This window comes from Hemicordylus capensis, chromosome 9 (assembly GCF_027244095.1).
Source record: "Hemicordylus capensis ecotype Gifberg chromosome 9, rHemCap1.1.pri, whole genome shotgun sequence".
NCBI classification, from domain to species: domain Eukaryota; kingdom Metazoa; phylum Chordata; class Lepidosauria; order Squamata; family Cordylidae; genus Hemicordylus; species Hemicordylus capensis.
Genome location: NC_069665.1, coordinates 27,655,748 through 27,676,608, shown reverse-complemented (window position 1 = coordinate 27,676,608; position 20,861 = coordinate 27,655,748). Strand labels below are relative to the sequence as shown.

At 44.3% G+C, this 20,861-nt stretch overlaps 1 protein-coding gene across 2 annotated transcripts in view; it reads right to left on the bottom strand.

Moving 5' to 3' along the window:
• Positions 1 to 20,861, bottom strand: part of CDH13 (cadherin 13) — a 625,583-nt gene that overhangs the window by 96,085 nt on the left and 508,637 nt on the right. For both annotated transcript variants that reach the window (XM_053270621.1, XM_053270622.1), the window contains one exon: positions 10,109 to 10,249. In XM_053270621.1, coding sequence (XP_053126596.1) covers positions 10,109 to 10,249 — 141 coding nt within the window. The remainder of the gene's footprint in view (positions 1 to 10,108; positions 10,250 to 20,861) is intronic.

Genomic DNA, 20,861 nt, shown 5'->3' with positions numbered 1-20,861 from the left:
CCACCACCCCTCCCTGTGGCATATGGGCTGGGGACCAAAGAGAAAGCATTTTCTCTACCAACAAACACATATTAAGTGATTGCCAGACAATGGGCTCAAGATACGGCTGCCCTTTAAGCAAACAAGCATCTTGGACGTGAAACAAAACAAAGATGGAAGGGAGCCAAAAGTGGAAGAGACAAGGCTTCAGACAAGTCGCTTGGCCTAACCTGTTTTCCTCAGAAGGAACGTCTATTGCCAAGAATTCCCCGTGGTGTTAGCCCAGACATCTGTTTACCTGCCTACTCCTCCGCAAGTTGCAGAGAAGGTAGACCCTAGAGATTTATTTAATTTTACTGTGCTCCAAGTTAGGACTAGGAGAGCTTACTCGTCATGTCATATCATGAACACGTCACGAAGCTGCTGTACACTACTGAACTTTGACATTATAATTGCATGTAAAAGTTGTAGGCTTGCATGAAAATGTGAAGGCTGGGGATGCAGCCACTGGATGAGATCCTAAGAGTGCCTTTTATTGCTGTGCATTTGATGCAGACGTTCCAAGCATAGCGGAAGGTCTGGCAAAGTCACAGATGCACAGGGAAGTTGGCTTCAGGACTTCTTGGAAAAAGCAGATTGCTTTGAAGAACCCATACGAACAACAACAACAACAACAACAAAGGTGTGTGTATTTGAAACAGGGGTCAATTACATGAATCAAACAGGCCTGGTTATTCAGGGCATCTAAAAGAGGAAAAGTGTTTTTTAAAAGCCCAGAAAAACTTTGGAAGAAGGGCTTGGAAATCATGGAAGGTAATTGTATTGTTATTACCCAAATGCAATTCATGATCCCTGTTGGAATTGAAGAAAGCCCCAAAGGGCTGTTGAGCCTTCCTGCCTGCTTGCTATACTGTTGTTTGACCAATCCGTTCTATTCATTGCAACTTCCTCATGTTGTTACAAGGGGTTGCTGCTTTCCAATTGTAAAAAGCAGGCACCGTGTCATTGCACAGCCTACGGAAATGTGTTTATCTGGAGATTACAAAGACAACTGCGCACATTTGGTGACCTTGGTAGGGAGAGGAACAAGCATGTCACAGCCACCCCTTGCAACGAGGAGATCAGTGCAAAACACAGCAAGGCTGTATTCTCAGCTCTAATTATGTGATAAGGTGAAGAACTGTAGGAATAGGACCACCACCACCACCCACCACCCCCCGCTGCCAGTCCCAGCTTGGCAATGCAGGTGTTCTTGAACTAACTGTTCCACTAGCTAAGCAGATATCCAAAGAATCAAAATTAATATGCAGGCAGTGTATATCTGGAGATGTGAAATGAAAAAACATAAAGCCCTCTTCAATTCCTATTGTTAACATCCGTTTATCTCTTTTTGTGCAGGAAGACAATATGCTGGCATTGGAATTCATTATTTTAAAATCATTAGTCATCTTCCTTCTCCCTTTTTGGAGAAGCCCCCCCCCCAATGAAAAAATCTGTGGGCTAGATATTTACTTTGTGGGTTTCTGAAGCTGAAGTTGATTTGAGGTGGGTTTTAGAGGCACCTGTGAGAAACTACACACAGTTCCTTCTTTTCCATAAGGACTACTGTAAACGTAAAGTGTGCTGTTGAGTCAGTGTCAACTCCTGGTGACCGCAGAGCCCTGTGGTTGTCTTTGGTAGAATACAGGAGGGGTTTACCATTGCTGTCTCCTGCGCAGTATGAGATGGTGCCTTTCAGCATCTTCCTATATTGCTGCTGCCGAAGAGAGATGTTTCCCATAGTCTCGGAAACATACCAGCAGAGATTCGAACCAGCAACCTCTGGCTTGCTAGTCAAGTCATTTCCCCGCTGTGCCATTAGGTGGCTGTTTAGGACTACTGTACACAGGAGAAAAGCACAGAGTCGGTTCAGATGTCATGTGGGTGAAAAATCTGGTGCCATGACCCTGACCTTGGGAGTGTGGGCGGCCCCCTTTCCTGTCCACATGAACCTCACAGGCAGTGGCGTTCTTACCCCTGGACATTGGGGCCAAAGTCCAGGGCCTCCACACCCCCTGGGGGCCCCTCAACCCTCTTTAGTCTGTCCTAGGTGGTGTGGTCGCTGCTGGCCCACATTATGCTAGGCGGCAAAGTGTGATTATGACCTGTGCTGGGTGCTTTAGAGACAGAGCGGAGATTGGGGTGATGGGGCAAGACATATGTGGGATGGATATATGTTCAGTTGTGTGTTGAAATGTTTCTGCACTGCAAACGCATGAATATAGCTGTTTTATAGTCTTACATTCTTGCGAGTTCAATTGCTGTTTGTGCCCTCAAGAACCCATGGGTTAAAAATGCTGTGTTTGTCACGGTGTGTGTGTGTGTGTGTGTGTAGGGCGATTATGCTTAACTTGCAGCAGGGTGGGGGGGAGGAGGTGGGCTCCAGCGGCCTTTAGGTCCAGGTTCCAAAATTACACAAGTGCACCTCTGCACTTCTAGATGTTAGGGGGAAAACCAAAATCAGTCATGTCATCCAAACAATAAGGACGTAAGAACAGCCCTGCTGGATCAGACCCAAGGTGAGAGCTAGATTTGGAGACAAACAATCGCTCTTCCGGGAGCTGGTAGAATACATTCATCACTGCGTATGGTGGACCTGGGCCATTCCTTTGCTCTGCCATAGTGCCTGCTGGTGTTGGAGCCCTGTGAAACCTGTCTGAGTTCGAGTTCGACTCCTATCATGACCAGCTACAAGGCACTTGGCAAGCGATGCAAGTTTTGGGCGGTATAGAAATATTTTAAATAAATAAATAATAAATAATGAAAATAAAAGTCATGCTGCTGGATCAGGCCCAAGGCCCATCTAGTCCAGCATCCTGTTTCACACAGTGGCCCACCAGATGCCTCTGAGAAGCCCACAGGCAGGAGCTGAGAGCATGCCCTCTCTACTACTGCTACTCCCCTGCATGAGGCTGGAGGTGACCTATAACTATCAGATTAGTATATTTATTATATATTTATTCGGTTTCTATACCGCCCTTCCAAAAATGGCTCAGGGCGGTTTACAGAGAGAAATAATAAATAAATAAGATGGATCCCTGTCCCCAAAGGGCTCACAATCTAAAAAGAAACACAAGATAAGACACTAGCAAGAGTCGCTGGAGGTACTGTGCTGTGGGTGGATAGGGCCAGTTACTCTCCCCCTGCTAAATAAAGAGAATCACCACGTTTAAAGGTGCCTCTTTGCCAAGTTAGCAGGGGGAACTTGTAGCCATCGATAGGCCTGTCCTCCATGAATTCGTCTTGCTTTATTCTAACCAACGCGCTTGAAATCAACCTAGATTTGAAATCTACTTCAGACCCTGGGAAGTTAAATGAATCTCTACAAAGTTCAGGTGGAAAGGAAACAGAATGATCCATCTATCCCTAGAATGGACCAATGATATAAAAAACTAAACACCAGTGGTCTCTCTAATTTTTTTCACCTGTGTGCAGAATGAATATAGTTCTGAGTGGCAGTATCCAGTGCACACGTGCATTTAGAATGAGGCCTCCCAGATTCAACTTGAACGGGATCTAAAATTAACTGAGTGGACATCAAAAACGTCTGAGCATGCGTACACACACACACACACACACACCTTAGAGGGAACACTGCTAAACACCCTGATATAATTCTGCTTGACATCCCAGTTTATTGTTAAATCAGCAGTTTCCTGAAGAATATTACTATTGATTGTGGCCTTTTCAATTGCAATTAAAACTATCATGCAAATTGGAAAGTCCACTAAATCGGTAGATATTAATACCTAGCTAAATAGATGCAGATGACAATTAAGCCCGGAGGGGGAAAATACACTACTTTTTGAACTAGACCTTTAACATTCATTTTAAATCATATAATTCGAGCAATGTATTTTTGTCCTTCCCCCCTCCCCTCCCCTCCCGAGAAATTAAAATGCATGCATACTTATGGAGGGGGAGAAATGTTAATCCCAATTTGGATGCCGACTTCCTTATGGCGGCATTTCATTAATAGCTGTCAATTTGACTAATGGGCATTTTTAAGTGAAGCTAAATAGACACTCTGTAAATGGATTCTGGCTACAACATATGTGCCTCTGCAGTTATGGCCAGGCTTACAGATGAAAGGAAACAAATTAATTACTGAACCTTCTGTGTGTGTTTGTGACATGAGGTGGTGTGAACCATTTTCAACTGCAGATCAAACCTGCAAATAAATATTATAAGAAGTAGAAACATTGACTGAAGACATATGTGATATGTCTGTCGTGTTTCAATTTTCTTCTTCAAGCTTGTTCCTTGAAGTGACTCTGCAGGTTTGCAGGCTGCAGCAGAAATCATGGGTGTATAGCACAGATTGGATGGTGCTTGTGACACCACAAACCACCTTCCACCTCTGCAGCAGTTTTAGATCAGTTTGCAGTTTTTCAGGTGAGTAGATGCTGACGTTTCCCACAGTACACTGTGGGAAATATTTCTGGTAAAACAGAACGTCAGATTCATTTGGGGAAGGAAACCACAGGTAGATTTTTGGTCCAAACTGCGGTTGCATGCATTCAGACATAGACAAATCTCAACCGGAGACCCCTTCAACTTCATTTTCATGTTACGTGTGAATGCAGCCATTGACTCAAAATCCACATCAATGATAGTATATAAATGGAGAGCCTGGGGGATGTTCACACAAGAATCTTGGAAAATTCAGAAGGAAGTGCTCAAGGCTGAGGAATGCCCTTGGGCAAGACCCACTGGCTGGTACTCCTGTGTACACCCCACTGAAATGAAGTATTACCAGGAGAGAGCTGAGGACATATCAAAATGCCTGCATTAACATTCAACAGAGAGTACAATCCTGCAGCAAAGCATTGCCCTGACTTTTTCTGAACCAGCTGCCTCCCTGGTGTAGCTTAATTGACTTTCATTGGGACGATCTTGGCCTCCAATAATTCAAAATTGAAGTGGGGAAAAGCACCTTTAGAACACATATCAGCTAAGCTACCTGAAGCAACTCCTGGAATGAAAAATAAAAGCCAAAATTACTTTCAGCCAAAATTATGTTGTCAGTCGATAATGTTGGTCAGGTGTTTCTTTTTTAAAAAAAGAAAGAAAGCTCTCGGAAAATATCTTGGGACAAAAGTAAACACAGACAGAAACAGATCAGTCCTATAAAAGAACCAATATCAAAAGCAAGACAATCTGAGGGCAAATAAAAGAAGATCAAACTCATAAATCAAATCATCAGGTTTATAAGACTTGAGCTCTCCAACTTGAGTATTGCTTCGTAAAATCTGTTATTTCCTGTGTCTTTTATTAGACAGACAGACAGACAGACAGATAGACAGACAGACACACACACACACAGACACACACCCCATTTCTTTCCCATGCATATTCTTGTAAATCTCAAGGGATAATATTAATTATTACCTCAGGGGGGATCCAAATATAATGTTGTGCACCAAGATCGTCATGGCGGACCACTATGATAGTCAACACAAAATCAATCTGATCTGGGACTAGAATATCTTAAGAGCCATTTTCTTCCATATGAGCATGCTTTAAAACTAAGATCTGCATCAGAAGTCCATCTTGGTGTCACAAAAGAACATATGAATCTGCCTTCTACTGAGTCAGGTCATTGACCCATCCAGTCCACTACTGTCTGTTCTGACTGGCAGCTGTGGTATTTTTGGTTAAACCATTCCTTGATCCAGGCCAGCTTTTGTAAGGGGCTTTCGTTACCTGTATTCCAGTCCTGGAGTAGAGGCGGGACTAACAGAAACAGCCATCAGCAAGAGCACGGAAAAGCAGTCTGCACTCGCCTCTCTGTACATAACAACATAATCCTGATTTTACTCTACTACCTTATCCTTGCATAGCACAACTCTTTCCCTTGGATTCTTCAGTAGACATTCTTTAGGGTCCGGGAATAGGTTGTTTCCATCCTTGCTACCTGAGAACCTCTTAACTGGGACAATATGGTCTAAATATCTCCGGGATCGCTTCTCTCGGCCAGTTGTATCCCGACCTGTGAGGTCTTCTCAGCTGGCCCTCCTTTGTGTCCCAGGCCCTGGTGTAGTGTGTGGTGCCTGGACCCATAGGAGGGTCTTCTCTGTGGCCGCCCCTCTTATTTAGAACACTCTTCCCCCACCCCACCCCCGATTCTTTCAGGCCCCTCCCTGGCTGCTTTTAAGGCCCTTCTTAAAACCCACCTGCCAGGTATTTGCCCTTTAATAATAACAATAACAATAATAATAGGTGGAAGAGGAATGCTGCAAGTCCATTAAACAGTCGAGGAGGAGAAAAGAGGCCTTGAAGAATATATCAAGGACAGTGAAGAAGATGCACTTTAAATGGTCAATAACGAGAAACTATTCAACACCAATGAAACAAAGCAGGCCTACAAGAAAGAACAAGTCAAAAACCGAGCAGAAAAATGGAAAAATAAGCCACTGCATGGTCAATATTTGCACAATATAAGTGGAAAATCAAACATCACCAAGACCTGGCAATGGCTTAAGAATGGCAACTTGAAGAAAGAAACAGAGGGTTTAATACTGGCTGCACAAGAACAGGCACTAAGAACAAATGCAATAAGAGCAAAAGTAGAAAAGTCAACGACAGCAAGTGCCGCCTTTGTAAAGAAGCAGATGAAACAGTGGACCACTTAATCAGGTGTTGTAAAAAGATCACACAGACTGACTGCAAACAAAGGCATGACAAGGTAGCAGGGATGATGCACTGGGACATCTGCAAAAAATACAAGCTACCTGTAGCCCAAAATTGGTATATAATTGAAAAAGTTGTAGAAAATGAAGATGCAAAAATATTATGGGACTTCCGACTACAAACAGACAAACATCTGACACACAATATACCAGATATAACTGTAGTCGAGAAGAAAGAAAAATAAGTCAAAATAATTGACATGGCAATACCAGGGGATAGCAGAATAGAAGACAAAGAAATAGAAAAAAATCACCAAATACAAAGATCTACAAATTGAAATTGAAAGGCTGTGGCAGAAAAAGACCAAAATAATCCCAGTGGTAATTGGCGCCCTGGGTGCAATTCCAAAAGACCTTGAAGAGCACCTCAACACCATAGGGGCCACAGAAATCACCATCAGCCAATAACAAAAAGCAGCTTTACTGGGAACAGCCTATATCCTGCGACGATATCTATAATAATAACAGCAACAATATTGATAATAAAATTCAGCCATCCCAGGTCCTTGAGAAGGACTCGATGTCTGGATAAAACAAACCAGTCAATAACACCTGTCTGACTGTATAAACAATAACAGCAATAATAATAATTAATAAAATTGTTGTTATTGTTTGTTATTGGTATTGATGTTCACTGCCTAGAGTCTTTGGAGGAGGTGGTATATAAGAAAAATTCAATCAATCAATCAATCAGTCAAGCGGGAGCTTCCGTATGCAAGGCATAAGCTCTACCCCTGTGCTATGGAGGCTTTTGACAAACTTACAAAGCTGCATTGTCTAAAATCAGATCATTGGTCCATCCAGCCCAGAATCCTCTAGTCTGACTGAGGGCAGCTCTCCATGGTCCTAAGCAGGGGTCTCTCTCACCCAAGGTTTTTTTCATTGGGCATTCCAGCAATTGAACCTGTTGACATTTGCGTGCAAATAACGTGCCCTGCCCTAAATCATGGCCCTTCTCCAAGGACATAGTAAGGGCAGTCACAACACCAGAACTATCAGAATGGATTAGGAAGAAAAAGCAATTATCAAAGAAACAACACAAAGCAAAAATCAGATGGGTTCCCACATGATTTCCAATGCAAACAGCAAAAGAGAAATGAAGAGGGAAACCCTATACGGAGCTGTAAAATGTGCTGAAATTCTAAGTTGTATTCCATTGCAACTGTAATTACAAGCTAAAAGGTTATGCCTCTGTTTCTTTAGTTAATGAGACTAATTTTCTTTTTAAATGCTATTTTTAGTCTTTCGTTCTTTTATCAATTTTCTCACTCTAAATGGAGTGGCCACACCTAGAGGCAAACTCAATTAATGGCCAACATTGCATACATTTACCAGCATAATCTAACTTCTTTTTGTTAATTTAATTCACTGACTAACACTGACTGTGGTCCACGTTAATTATCAGAGCGTGTTAAGTACTAGCAGCTTGTAATAACTCATGTTCCAAGAACCAACAGAGATTTTTGCAGGCATGAGCCAGTTGAGACCTGGATCCAAGGACTCTCCCAACAGATCCTGAGCACAGAAAGGGGCCCTGAACAACTATTTCCAGAATAATGGGTTCATGGACCATATCTCAATCTGCTTTTGAAATGGACGGGAGTTTGAAAAGTAGGTTGTGATGTCCTATGCAGAGAATGGGAGATGTTGCTGCTTTTCAAAGGCAGAAGGTCAAAATCTCATTGGGCATGCATAAGCCCTTTGGGATTGTGTAGATGTAGTTTTCTAAGTCCAAGCTGTAGCTTCTTTAGAGGAGTCGGTTACTAAGGTGGGACCTTCTGCATGCAAAGCAGATAGCTCAGGTGCCAGTGAGCAGTCTCCATCCAACTGAAGAAGAGGACTTCTTGCCTCCCTGATCCTTCTTCTCTTTCCTGAGCTCATGGAAAAAAGATTCCCCTTCAGCCTCTAAGGGAGGAATGTTCAACACTGGGTCCCTAGATGCTGAAAGTGATGTTTGCCACCAAATCATCAGGTTATAACTGAAGCATTCCTATGTGGAAGACATCTGATGTTGGGACATACAACACATCTACAGGAGTATAGAATACTGCCTTATACGAAGTCAGACCCTTGGTCCTTCTGGCTTAGTTTTGTCTACACTGGCTGGCAGTTGCTATCCAAGGTTTCAGGCCGGCCTCCTTCCCAGCCCTATCTGAAGATGCTGGGGGTTGAACCTAGAACCTTCTGCATGCAAAGCAGACCCTCCACCTACTGCCCCATCCTGAGGAGCAGGAGGGCAGTGCAGTTCTACTCTATGACTTATACAGGGGTCTACAGAACATGTTCTCAACTTTTCCCTCCACACAGAAGTAATAAGAAATGTGCTCTTTTCACTTAGGAGGAAATCCCAGTTCTACCCACAAGGGGTTATCTTCTTCCCACTAAAAAGAGCTTGCAATTTCCCCCCCAATAGCATTCACCCTTCAGGAAAGGAAACTCATCCCAAATTTAGAGGCTCTGATATTGGATAAGTCATTATGGCACTGTCAAAACGAGCCACTCTCAAAGGGAATTTGTTTGCGGGATTCTTGACAAAAGATGATGATTTCCATCGAGATTCATATTGCATCTTTTGATTCAAATGAAGCTAAACTCCAAGTGAAAACAGGTGACAGGCATATGAATACAAACGCTTGCAAAGTAATATCAATCAGCCCCAGGAAGATGGGAGAGAGAGACCAAATCTGGCATTCTTTCATTTCATTGTCAATTAACAGGCTGCATTTTTCTTCTACTGAATAATCTCTAAGATAGCATCAGTATTAGCCCTTTCTCCCCCCTACTCCCACATCACAAACAATTTGAGGCTATTTTAACACAAACCATCAAGCTCCGTTTTCAGTGAGATGAACCCACAGGCAGAAACATTTCAGCAGAGGAAAGGAAGATCCCCAGGAAAGTTTAAAGGCTCGCTCTTACATATTTTAAAAGTTAAATTGCAACACACACACACACACACACACACACACACACACACACACACACCCCTCAGTAACATATGAAACAGCATTCTACCGAGTCAGAAGCTTGGTGTCAGGACTTTCCCCCAACGTCCAGAAGGGTGGGGCACTCACCCGACAGGGCAGCAAGCAGATCAACAGCCGGGCATTGCCTGGCCCTGCATGAAGCTGATGGCAACCATGCTGGGAGGTCAGGGGAGGGGGAGGAAGCTGGGAAGATGGCTGCCCTTGACTCGGCCAGGCTGGGAGGATGGCTGCCCTTGACAAGCCATTGCCTGGACACAGCCAGGAAATAGCAGATTCCTCCATTCTGCAGAGACCCTGGGGGACGATGCAGGGAGATGACATGGACTCCTGTAAGGCGGCCCTTTAAGGGCTAACAGAATACATGAGAAGAATCGCCACTTGATTGTTTGGCATGTTAAAGTGAATATTTACCTCTTTCTTGGTGAATTCCGGCGCATGGTCATTTTTGTCGTCGACAACGATGGTGGCTGTGGCAGTGCCTGTCAAGCCAACGTCCAAGCCACCCATGTCCTTGGCTTCTATGATTAGCTCATACTTTGGACTCTCCATTGTCTGTAGAAAAGAAAGGGGGAAAATGTTACCCAATGCATGATACATGAAATTAGTTTTAGAACTGGCCCATCCTGTAAAAGACAAAAAAGGCTATCTAAAATGCATCAAAGCTAGCATCATTTTCTCCATCGGTTTGGGAATAGCTCAGGTTGTGCCGAGAAGTGAGCTCCCCAATTCAGTCATGCCATAGTATGTCCTCTGATAGTGGCCACCAAGACCAGTTCTGTTAATACTATAAATAACTCCTGTTAACAGAGCAAAGAGGCACCTTTTAAAATAGTAATCTTCTTATATTTAGTAGGGGGAGCGCCAGTATTCTACAGTGCCAGTATTCTACCGAACCGTATTCTGGTACAGGTGTAGACAAGGCCTCAGTTTCTAGTCATCTCCCCAGCCTCCCAGTCCTCCAACTAGGAGCCATCTCTTCTTCAGGGCGTGATGTGCTTAGAAATTTCCATTGAGCCTAGCCAATGTAAAAAGGGCCACCTATACTAGACATTTATTGGAGCAAAGGCTTTTTAATTTCTAAACGAGTATACTTCAAAATGATATGTAAAAAGCTTTGGATTTTTTTTTTTAAATTGAAATTTGAATTTTAAAATGGATTCTGAAATTTCAGATTGGTGTGAAAGGTCCTTTCAGCTCTAATTAGTTCCCTCTTTGCAGTAAGCCATTTTTTCAGTAGAGGTCATCATTCCAATTCCTTCCAGTGCATGAAAGAAACTATTTTGATGTTTTAGATACTAAACAGCATATTGTGGGATGCAAACAATTCTTTACAAGAAGCCAGCTTATTCTTTTTTGCAGCAATTAATTACGTTCTCTAACCTCCCTGCCTTTTGAGGTCCCTGCCAGCTCTTGTGGTTTCAGCGATGTCGATCTGTTCTTGTCTGAAACAATTTTCTTTTGCAGCACTAGGAATGGCATGAAACCTTTGCAGTCGTAAGAGACTGCTTCTCCCACAGAGTAAGTGCTTTCCATGTTATATTTGGTGTTCGAAGGGAGGTCAACGGCTGATCCTTTAGTAATGCAACAACCCTCTGTTCATCACCATTGCCAGAGATATTTGCAGATGGGCTGAATTAAGTACTTATTAGCATTCAGCAAGAACAATAATGTGTAAGTGTGGAGGTGGACATGATTATTGTTATTAAAATGGTGGGTGGCTTTTCTTACTGCTATAAATGGTTTTAGAGATATGACAGTTATGATTGATTTCTGAAAGCAACATTTTAGAATGCTTTTCAATTTTTTTTTAAAAAAAGCTTTTATTTCAAGTTCTGTTGCATGCAGCGGTTCTGAATTTCCAGGTTTTTCGGGTTCCTGCTTGTTGTAGCTGACTGTGTGGCTGAATAATTCATGCATGTTCCTGCAGAATTGGAAAAATGTGCTCGCAAACGACAGTCTACTCGCTATACCATTTGTGAACAGGAGATTTGGAAGCAAGAGGTATGTAAGGGCTTGGTGCAGGTGGTGTACTGTGAATTTAATTTTGAATTGCAAACTGCCTTGTAGGAATGTGCATGGAATCATTTTGCCCGGTTTGGTTCGAATTCAAATCCGATTCAAACTGGACTGCCATGTTTGGTTCGGGCACACCCTAATGATGGCCCAGCTTGGTTTGAATTAGAACCTGTTTGGGACTGGTTCAAGCAGCTGCAATTTTCTTTAAAGCTGTACTCACTGCCCTAGGGTTCAGCAGCCCCAGAGGTGCATCGATAACCACATACGTGTGTGTGTCTATCTGTCTGTCTCCGGCATCTTCCCACCCCATGATGGCCTCCCCCACAGTCTCCGAAGGGCTGGTTCGGCCCATTTCAGGGCCATTTCGGCCCTTTGAGTATGTGTGGTGGTCGTTTTTTAGGCCGCCGTGCATGCAAACTGACTATTCTCAAAGGGCCAAAACAGCCCCCAAACAGGCTGAACCAGCCCTTTGGAGACCAGGGAGAGGTGGAGATCCCCCTATAGCTGCAGCAGCACTCCACCCCACAGGGTCGCTGAACCCGGTGGTGGTGAGTACAACTTTTTAAAACATTACGGCTGCTAACACCCCTGAACCGTCCCCGGGGGACGGGGGGGGTGGTTGGCTCAACATCGAGTCGAACTGGCTCACACATCCCTTCCCTACTGTCTTGATCATTTTGGAAAGGCAGGTTGCAAAGATCTGGGCTGATCACTGGCTGCCGGAACTAGCCTTGCTTTGCATAATCTTTTCCCAGGGCCTTTTTAAAAACTCTGAGAGCCCTGCCCACTTTCGTCTCTAAAGACAACAAACTGCATAGCGTCACACATACAGCAGAATGTAATGTTGCACAGTTGCACAAGAGTGCTGTTGTGGAAGCACAAAAATTGTGCAAATGACGTTGCTGTGCGGCCATTATGTCTTATGGCCTCAACTGCCACACAACACTCCAGTATGTTCCACGGCGTGCATAACATTGCACAGAATGTCAGTCACTGCATCCAGAGTCAATGCCATCACCCTATACTGAAATAACTCTTGATCCTGGGGTTATGTTTTAACTGATCAGTTTTACCGCCTTGAGTGAAAAGGATCTATCAGGTCATTTCAAATACTGAACCATGCAATGAGGGTGGGAGGGGGGATGGCAGGATAGCACCTACCTTCCCCCCAGACGATTCGGCATGGCTCGTACTGGGGCTGCTGGAACAAAGAAACAAGAATGCCTGTTTCCCCATTAAAAAAAAAATATATATATATAAAATCTTTGGTATGTGCATACCCACTTTAAACAAAACTTATGTGAAGCTTAGTTGAAGCTAAAAGGAGGTATAATGAACTTAATGGGCAGGCATTAAATCACGGCTTGTCTCGTATCTCATTTATCAACTCCAGCTACGTGCAAACACAGTATTGTTGAGAGAATTGGTATAATTACAGCAGGGAACACTTTCATTATCCCATAAATTTACACTCCAGTCATTTAGCCTACACACAACTGGGATGGTGTGATCTGCAATGTGCAGAATAGGGATAATCGTGCCGAGGGGTTTTTTTTTTGTTGTTGGTTTTTTTGGTGGTGTTTTTCTCCACTCATCCAGTGACAGCTGTGTTAATATTCCCATATTATTTCTGACCCCTGTAGTCTTGGAGTCTGTAGCTGTGACTGAGTGGCTGGAGAGCTGCTGTGCAGGCTGTGAATTACGGGTAACATTCCTGCCTGCTCCTTCTCTTTTAGATTAGAAAAAAAACCATGGAGGGTAACATAAGAACAGCCCTGCTGGATCAGGACCAAGGCTTATCTAGTCCAGCATCCTGTTTCCCACAGTGGCCCACCAGATGCCACTGGGAAGCCCACAGGCAAGAGGTGGGGGCATGCCCCCTATCCTGCTGTTGCTCCCCTGCAACTGGTATTTAGATGCCTAGGATAGATCTACTAAAGGCTACTAGTCTTGATGGGTATGCAGAACTTTCAGACAGACACTAGGCTTGTTCACACAATCATTTGAAACTAGGTTTTGAAGTGATTGTGGGAACCCATGCCAGGGTGGTTTATGGCCCAAGATTCCCATCATGGCAAGGGTTTGCACAATCATTTCCATGTTGGTAACCCATATGAAGCCAAGATTCACATGACTGTGTGAACAAGCCTACTGAATACCAGTTGCTAGCAAAGAATATCAGTTGCTAGCAAAGAAAAAGATCTCTGCCACAAGATGTGGCGACAGCCAACAACCTGGATGGCTTCAAGAGGGGTTTGGATAACTTCATGGAGGAGAGGTCTATCAATGGCTACTAGTTGGAGGGCTATAGGCCACCTCCAGCCTCAGAGGAAAGATGCCTCTGTGTACCAGTTTCAGGGGAGTAACAGCAGGAGAGAGGGCATGCCCTCAACTCCTGCCTGTGGCTTCCAGCGGCATCTGGTGGGCCACTGTGTGAAACAGGATGCTGGACTGGATGGGTCTTGGGCCTGGTCCAGCAGGGCTGTTCTTATGTGCTTATGAACCAAGCAAGGAGAAAGAACCCAAAGAGAAGTCAGGGAAAGACTCTACCAGGCATTCAGATAAACACAATCATGACTGAATGGGCCTACTTTGCTGTCAATAAAAAGAGATGGTTCTTCCTGATCCATTAGGCTCCTTAAGAACATAAGAAGAGCTATGTTGGATCAGGCCTAAGGCTTATCTAGACCAGCAGCCTGTTTCCCTCAGTGGCCCACCAAATGCCTCTGGGAAGCCACAAAGCAGGAGATGAAGGCAGACCCCCTCCCCTGCCGCTGCTCCCTTGCAACTGGTATTCAGAGACGTCCTGCCTCTTAATATGGAGGAAGCCTATAGCCATCAGTACTAAAAGCCACTGATAGACCCGTCTTCCATGAATTTGTCCCGGCCCCTTTTAAAGCAATCAAAGCTGGGGGCCACCACCACATGCCATGGTGAAGAATTCCATAGATCAATTCTGCACTGTGTTCAAAGTACTTTTGTTGGTCGTAATTTTATGACAAATCAGTTTTATGGGATGACACCTGTTTCTAGTGTTGTGTGTGAGAGGGGGAGAAAAACCTTTCTCTCTCCACACCATGCATAGTAGTCTTATAGACCTCTATCATGTCTTACCTTTTCCCCTAAACCAAACAGCCCCAGGTGTTGTAGCCTCACCTTAAGAATTTCCTTTGGAAATTCTTCCGTAGAATAGGTCAGTAGTAGAAGAGCTGGTCTTGTGGTAACATGCATGAATTGTCCCCTTTGCTAAGCAGGGTCTGCTCTTGTTTGTATTTGAATGGTAGACTACAGGTGAGCACTGTAAGATATTCCTTTTTGGGGGATGGAACCACTCTGGGATGAGCACCTGCATGCTTGCATGCAGAAGGTTCCATGTTACCTCCCTGGCATCTCCAAGGCTGAGAGAGACTCCTGCCTGCAGCCTTGGAGAAGCCACTGCCAGTCTGGGTAGACAATACTAAGCTAGATGGACCAAGGGTCTGACTCAGTATAAGACAGCTTCCTATGTTCCTACATTGACAGGCACTCCTAGGACACAGCTACACCACTCTTTCTGTTTAAGCCATTGCAACCTGTTGCTTTATAAAGAAACCCATTATTATTACTTGAGTAATGCTCATTTGCAGTAAATAATGGCTCATGTTCCTGTTCATCTGAGACAATGGGAAGGTTTTTGTGGTTTCTTCCCCCCATTAACACCTATTCAGCCTACCGGCAGCAAGAGCAGCACCTAGAGCAACTGATGCAAGGGAATGCTATAACCTTGACAAATGAGGAATTGGAAGTGAAGGAATGTGGCTATTCGGATTATCATAATATTAGCATTTACTCTAAAACACCCATTGTGTTTGCGTGGGGAAAAGGAAACCGTAGGCCAGCTGCATCTGCGAAGCTTGAATTAAGGTTGGCCGCACACAAAACCCACAATGATGTTATAAATTTCCTTCTTAGTGCCCCAATTTTCAATTATTATGCTTCAAAAGAAGGGCTACAGTTTAATCAAAGCAATATGGTGCTTCTGTTTTGATGGAAACCGGTGTCATTTACTCCTCACAGGAAAGAGATCAGCTGACAGCCTTACAAGGCACTTGCGGGAGAACACGGTGCTAGTGCAAAGCTCTTGCACTAGCTGCTTGTGCACAGTCTGGAGCTTGCATCCCAGTCTAGTGTGGCACACCACTTTTTAAATTTATTTTAAGGGCATTTTCTCACATGAGTGCTCTAGCACAATTCTGCAAATCCCTCTTCTGTGTAGTGCAACCATGTGATCTGTTTGCACCACCATCATTGTTGAGTTGCACATTGTACAAAACAGGAAGAGGGAATTGTGTCCTTTGAAGAGCAATACTTGATCGACTGCTTCCTTCACCCATCAACCCTCCATCCAGGGTTGGCACTAGGTTTTTTGGCAGCTCAGGCAAAGTTTGATTTCCACGCCCCACCCAGCTAAGAAGTGCAGAACCACAGCTATGACTTGAGCCATGGCCACTAACCAGAGCTACTAACCATGGCCACTAACCAGAGCTACTAACCATGGCCACTAACCAGAGCTACTAACAATGGCTACTAACCAGAGCTACCAAGCCAATAACCAGAGCCACTAGCCACAGCCACTAACCACAGCTATAACTTGAGTCATGCAGGCTGTTCATCCTTGAGGTCGAGTGACCAGCTCAGGTGGATGACCAGCAAATTATTAGTCTGCACTGGTTTGGGAATGGAGCAGCTCCCTACATATGCTCCCTACAATGGTGGAGCAGCTCCCTACATATCTTCCATTGTGCCAATGGGCCTGCCCACTTCTCTTGGCATGAGCCATTATTACGAGACACAAAAACACAAGTACATATGTAAATAGATACAGAAAGGGGCCAAGTACATACCCTCCTGGGCTCAATCCCCCACATCTGGAGTTTCAAGAGAACAGGGCACAGGTGTTGGGAAAGGCCTCTGAAGAGCCATTGCCAATCAGAGTAAGCCATATTTAGTTAGACGGACCAATGGTCTGATTAGCTATGGGGCAGAATAAAAATGTGATTATATCTGGGAGGAGACTAGTGGTAGCATGCAGAAGGTTCTAGGTTCGATGCCTAGAGCCTAGAACCAGTCTGCATGACTCATTTCCAGGCAGGGCTGGGTAAAAAAACAACACACACACACACACACACACACACACACACACACACACACCTGTAGCTCCAAACTAGAGGGCTAAAGTTATGAAGTTCTGATCTATGCTGAGTGCTGGCAAGCTGCACAACTTCGGCCCTCCAGCAACTGCTGTTCTACAACTCCCATCATCCCTGCCGATTGGCTATGGTTGCTCAGGATGATGGGAGTTGTCATCCAACAGCTGGAGGCCAACTTTCTGAAGCCCTGATGTAGACAAGACTGAGCTAGAAAGAACAACATTCTGACTCAGTAAAGGCAGCTTCCTATGACATTAAAACCCAGAGCCAACTTCCCCGCATAAACCTGCAAATTAAAGTTTTTCTTGAGTTTCAATAAATTATTCCCTATAACAGTATCTCCCACTGAGCTACAAAATAGTCCTCGGTTTTATAAAAAGTCCCTCATGCCAAATAGAAGATAATCTCTTATTAAGAGAATCAAAATGAATCATACTGAGTTAACGTCAGAGAAAAAAACACACACATTTGTACAAATGAAGAGCATGGAGGTTGTACCCTTTCCAATACACCTCCGTATTCCCACACATGAAAGTAATGTGAAAAAGGTCAAGGAAGAAAATGTATTCCTCTGCCTAATCTGCTTTGCAAATTATCACCAGTGGTCAAAACGCCCAAGAAAACTCAATTATCAAGGTGTCCTGACAACCCTACATCAAATGACAGAAATCACAGAGGTTATTTCGAAAATTGGTGCTGCGAGGTGTACAACATCCAGCAATTCCAATTTTATAACCCTCTGGTATGATGTTTGTATTCTTAAATATTTATGGGATGATAGCGTATTTGTTTCATCACACACACACACACACACACACACACACACACACACACACACACACACACACACACCTGAAACAGCCACTAGGGACATTGCAAAAAATTTCCAAGGCGGCATGCCTACTGTTCCTGAGACAAATCTGTCTTGCAAAATATGCCCCAAAGGATCAGGTGTGCAGATGGTGACTTTGACCCTGCAGAATGCCCCCAACCATTACAAGGCAAAGAAAGGAACATGGGTTGGGTTACCTCACATTCCCCCATGGTTAAAACATCGCCAGTCCCTCCTTGTAGCAACAACAAGCCTTATAAGCCTTAAATCTTCCTTATGGAAAAGGGGACCCTTCTCCTGAAATGCACAAGGTCTTTCCTGCCCAATGGGGCATGGGGGTGAAAGGGAATTTATAGGGCTTTGGGAGATAACTCATGTGACTCTCTTCCAACATTTTCTTTGAATTTTTTTTTTTAAACAGTCACTGGATGATTCTATCCAAAGTGGACAAAGGGCAGGTAGGGAAGAAGTGTCTCACCCAGTCAATTTTCCTCCTCTCTCCTCTAACCTTCCTCCTTTAATCCAATTTTCTCTCCATGGGGGAAAAGATAAGGACACCTGAGTCACCCTCCCATTGATAACCCTCCTTTTCTCTATCCACTTCACAGCATTCTCTTTCTTCTCTTTCCATAACTCAGATCATCATATGTGTGCTCTTGCTCTCTCAACACCCACTATCTAGCAGCTGCTTCCTTCTCTGTTACTTCATCCATAGGTCTCTCTGCAACCTCATTTCTCTGCTCCCTCCTGGTTTCTACAAGGTCACAATTCTTGAAGCAAATCTACCTGTACCCCACACATGTTCCTCTGCACTTCCACCTCTCTGACCTTGAACACCATCTCTTAGCTACCCCCCTCATTCCTGACTCCACAGGTCTCTCTACACATCACATTAACTCCCTTTCCCCTCTCTCTGCACTCTGGTATTCTCTCTAGTGATGCTGCAAAAATTCCTATTTCCAGATTTGCAATGCCTGCCTCAAGGAGGAAGCAAATTTTATGAGACCCAAATTCTTCTCTGGCTCAGATTTTAATGTGGATGTGCATAATAATTCTCTTCCTCCATTCAGCCTATCCCCACCCCACTTCCCTCTTATCTGACTTACGAGGAAAGCCACCAGGATATATAGTACGGAAAGTAAGAAAGACTGAGTCAGTGCAAGGATAGGAGACTACTTGGAAACCCCATGTAGGAACATAGGAAGCTGCCATATACTGAGTCAGATAATTGGTCTATCTAGCTCAGTATTGTCTGCACAGACTGGCAGCGACTTCTCCAAGGTTGCAGGCAGGAATCTATCTCAGCCCTATTTCTTGGAGATGCTGCCAGGGAGGGAACTTGGAACCTTCTGCTCTTCCCAGAGTGGCTCCATCCCCTGAGGGGAATCTCTTACAGTGCTTACACTTCTAGTCTCCCATACATATGCAACCAGGGCGGACCCTGCTTAACTAAGGGGTCAGGTCATGCTTGCTACCACAAGACCAGCTCTCCTTTGGAGTCTTTGGAAGAGGCGGTATATAAGAAAATCTAAATAGATAGATAGATAGATGAGATCCCTTAACTGACATGCAACATACTCCTGGATTAACATCCTTATGAACATGAGAACAGCCCTGCTGGATTAGGCCCAAGGCCTATCTAGTCCAGCTTCCTGTTTCACACAGGGGCCCACCGGATGCCTCTAGGAAGCCCACAGGCAAGAGGTGAAGGCATGTCTTTTCTCCTGCTGTTGCTCCTCTGTAACTGGTATTGAGAAGCATCGTGCCTCTGTGGCTTCAGCTGGCCCACAGCCACCAGACTAGTAGGCATTGATAGACCTGTCCTCCATGAATTTGTCTAAGCCCCTTTTAAAGCCACCCAAGCTGGTGGCCATCCCATGACAGAGAATTCTTCAAACAGCAATGAATGGAAAGAAATTTGTAAAGCTGAGAGACTGTCTATCACATTGACTACAATAAGAATATCGTTGATGCAAGCAACAATTTTGACAAGTGCACCGGTTGTGCATTAGTGGAGAATGTATAGTATATTCCCTCTGGCATAGTATTTATTTTACTGAGAAAGCTTTGGGGGATTGGCAAAATTGGGCTTCTGCGCACTTAGAAAGCATGAAACTAAGGCTCTTCTCGTGAGCAGCCTAATCCAGGCTAGGGTAGCTCAGCCTGGTTTAGGCTGCTCATGTACAGCACCAGGACAGATCCTGATCCTGGCGCTGCTGTGGCACCTATCCCAACTTTCAACCCCAGCCTTTGACTGAGGTTAAAGGCACGAGAATGCCCTTAACCGTGGTGCTGGGGTCATGTGACCCGAGCGGACAGGGACAGGCACCTAGACCACTTGTCCCATGGGGATATCCCCCAATGCACCACAGTCATTGCATGGTTCATTGCTGGATATGTGGAGTCTCTCCCAGCCCTACCTGGAAATGCTACCAGGGATCGGACCTGGAACCTTCTGCATGCAAAGCAGACACTCTCTCACTGAGCTACGGCCCCATCCTTACCGTAGGCAGTGCTCACTTGTGGTCCCCTGCAGACAAAGGCCAACCCTGCTCAGCAAAGGAGGCAATTCAGTCTGGCTACCACAAGACCAGCTTTCTGCCCCCAATGGCCCAGTAAGTGACCACAGATGGTAGGAAGAGCTATTCGAAGTATGTTCGGGGATCAGATGAAAAGTGAATGAAACCAACAGGCAAATAAATAAACAAGCAAATGGAAGAGGAGAAAAATATCCCTACAGAGGTGCTGATTTCATATCGTGTGTTAAGCCTCACTCCTCACCCCCACATAAAACATCAGTGGTATAATTGAAATCTATTTTACATGATTTTCCCTTTGATGATTTAGAATTAGATCAGTTCCTGGAGAACTACCCAAAATGTGCATAAATGCAGCCACTAGAACTGTGTTTTGTCCATAAGCAAGGCTGATATTTGCTGATTCATTACACTCTCAGCAGGGTGCTTGATTTTAGAACGCTACCTGGAATTATTCCTGGCAGTCAAACACTAAACGAAGATAAGCTTTCTTTCCTTTCTTTTCTTTTTTTTTTAAGTAAGGGGAACTGAGTTTAAAGGAAAAATGAAATGAAATTATTACAACTAACATTAGATGGCATGCTTTGATT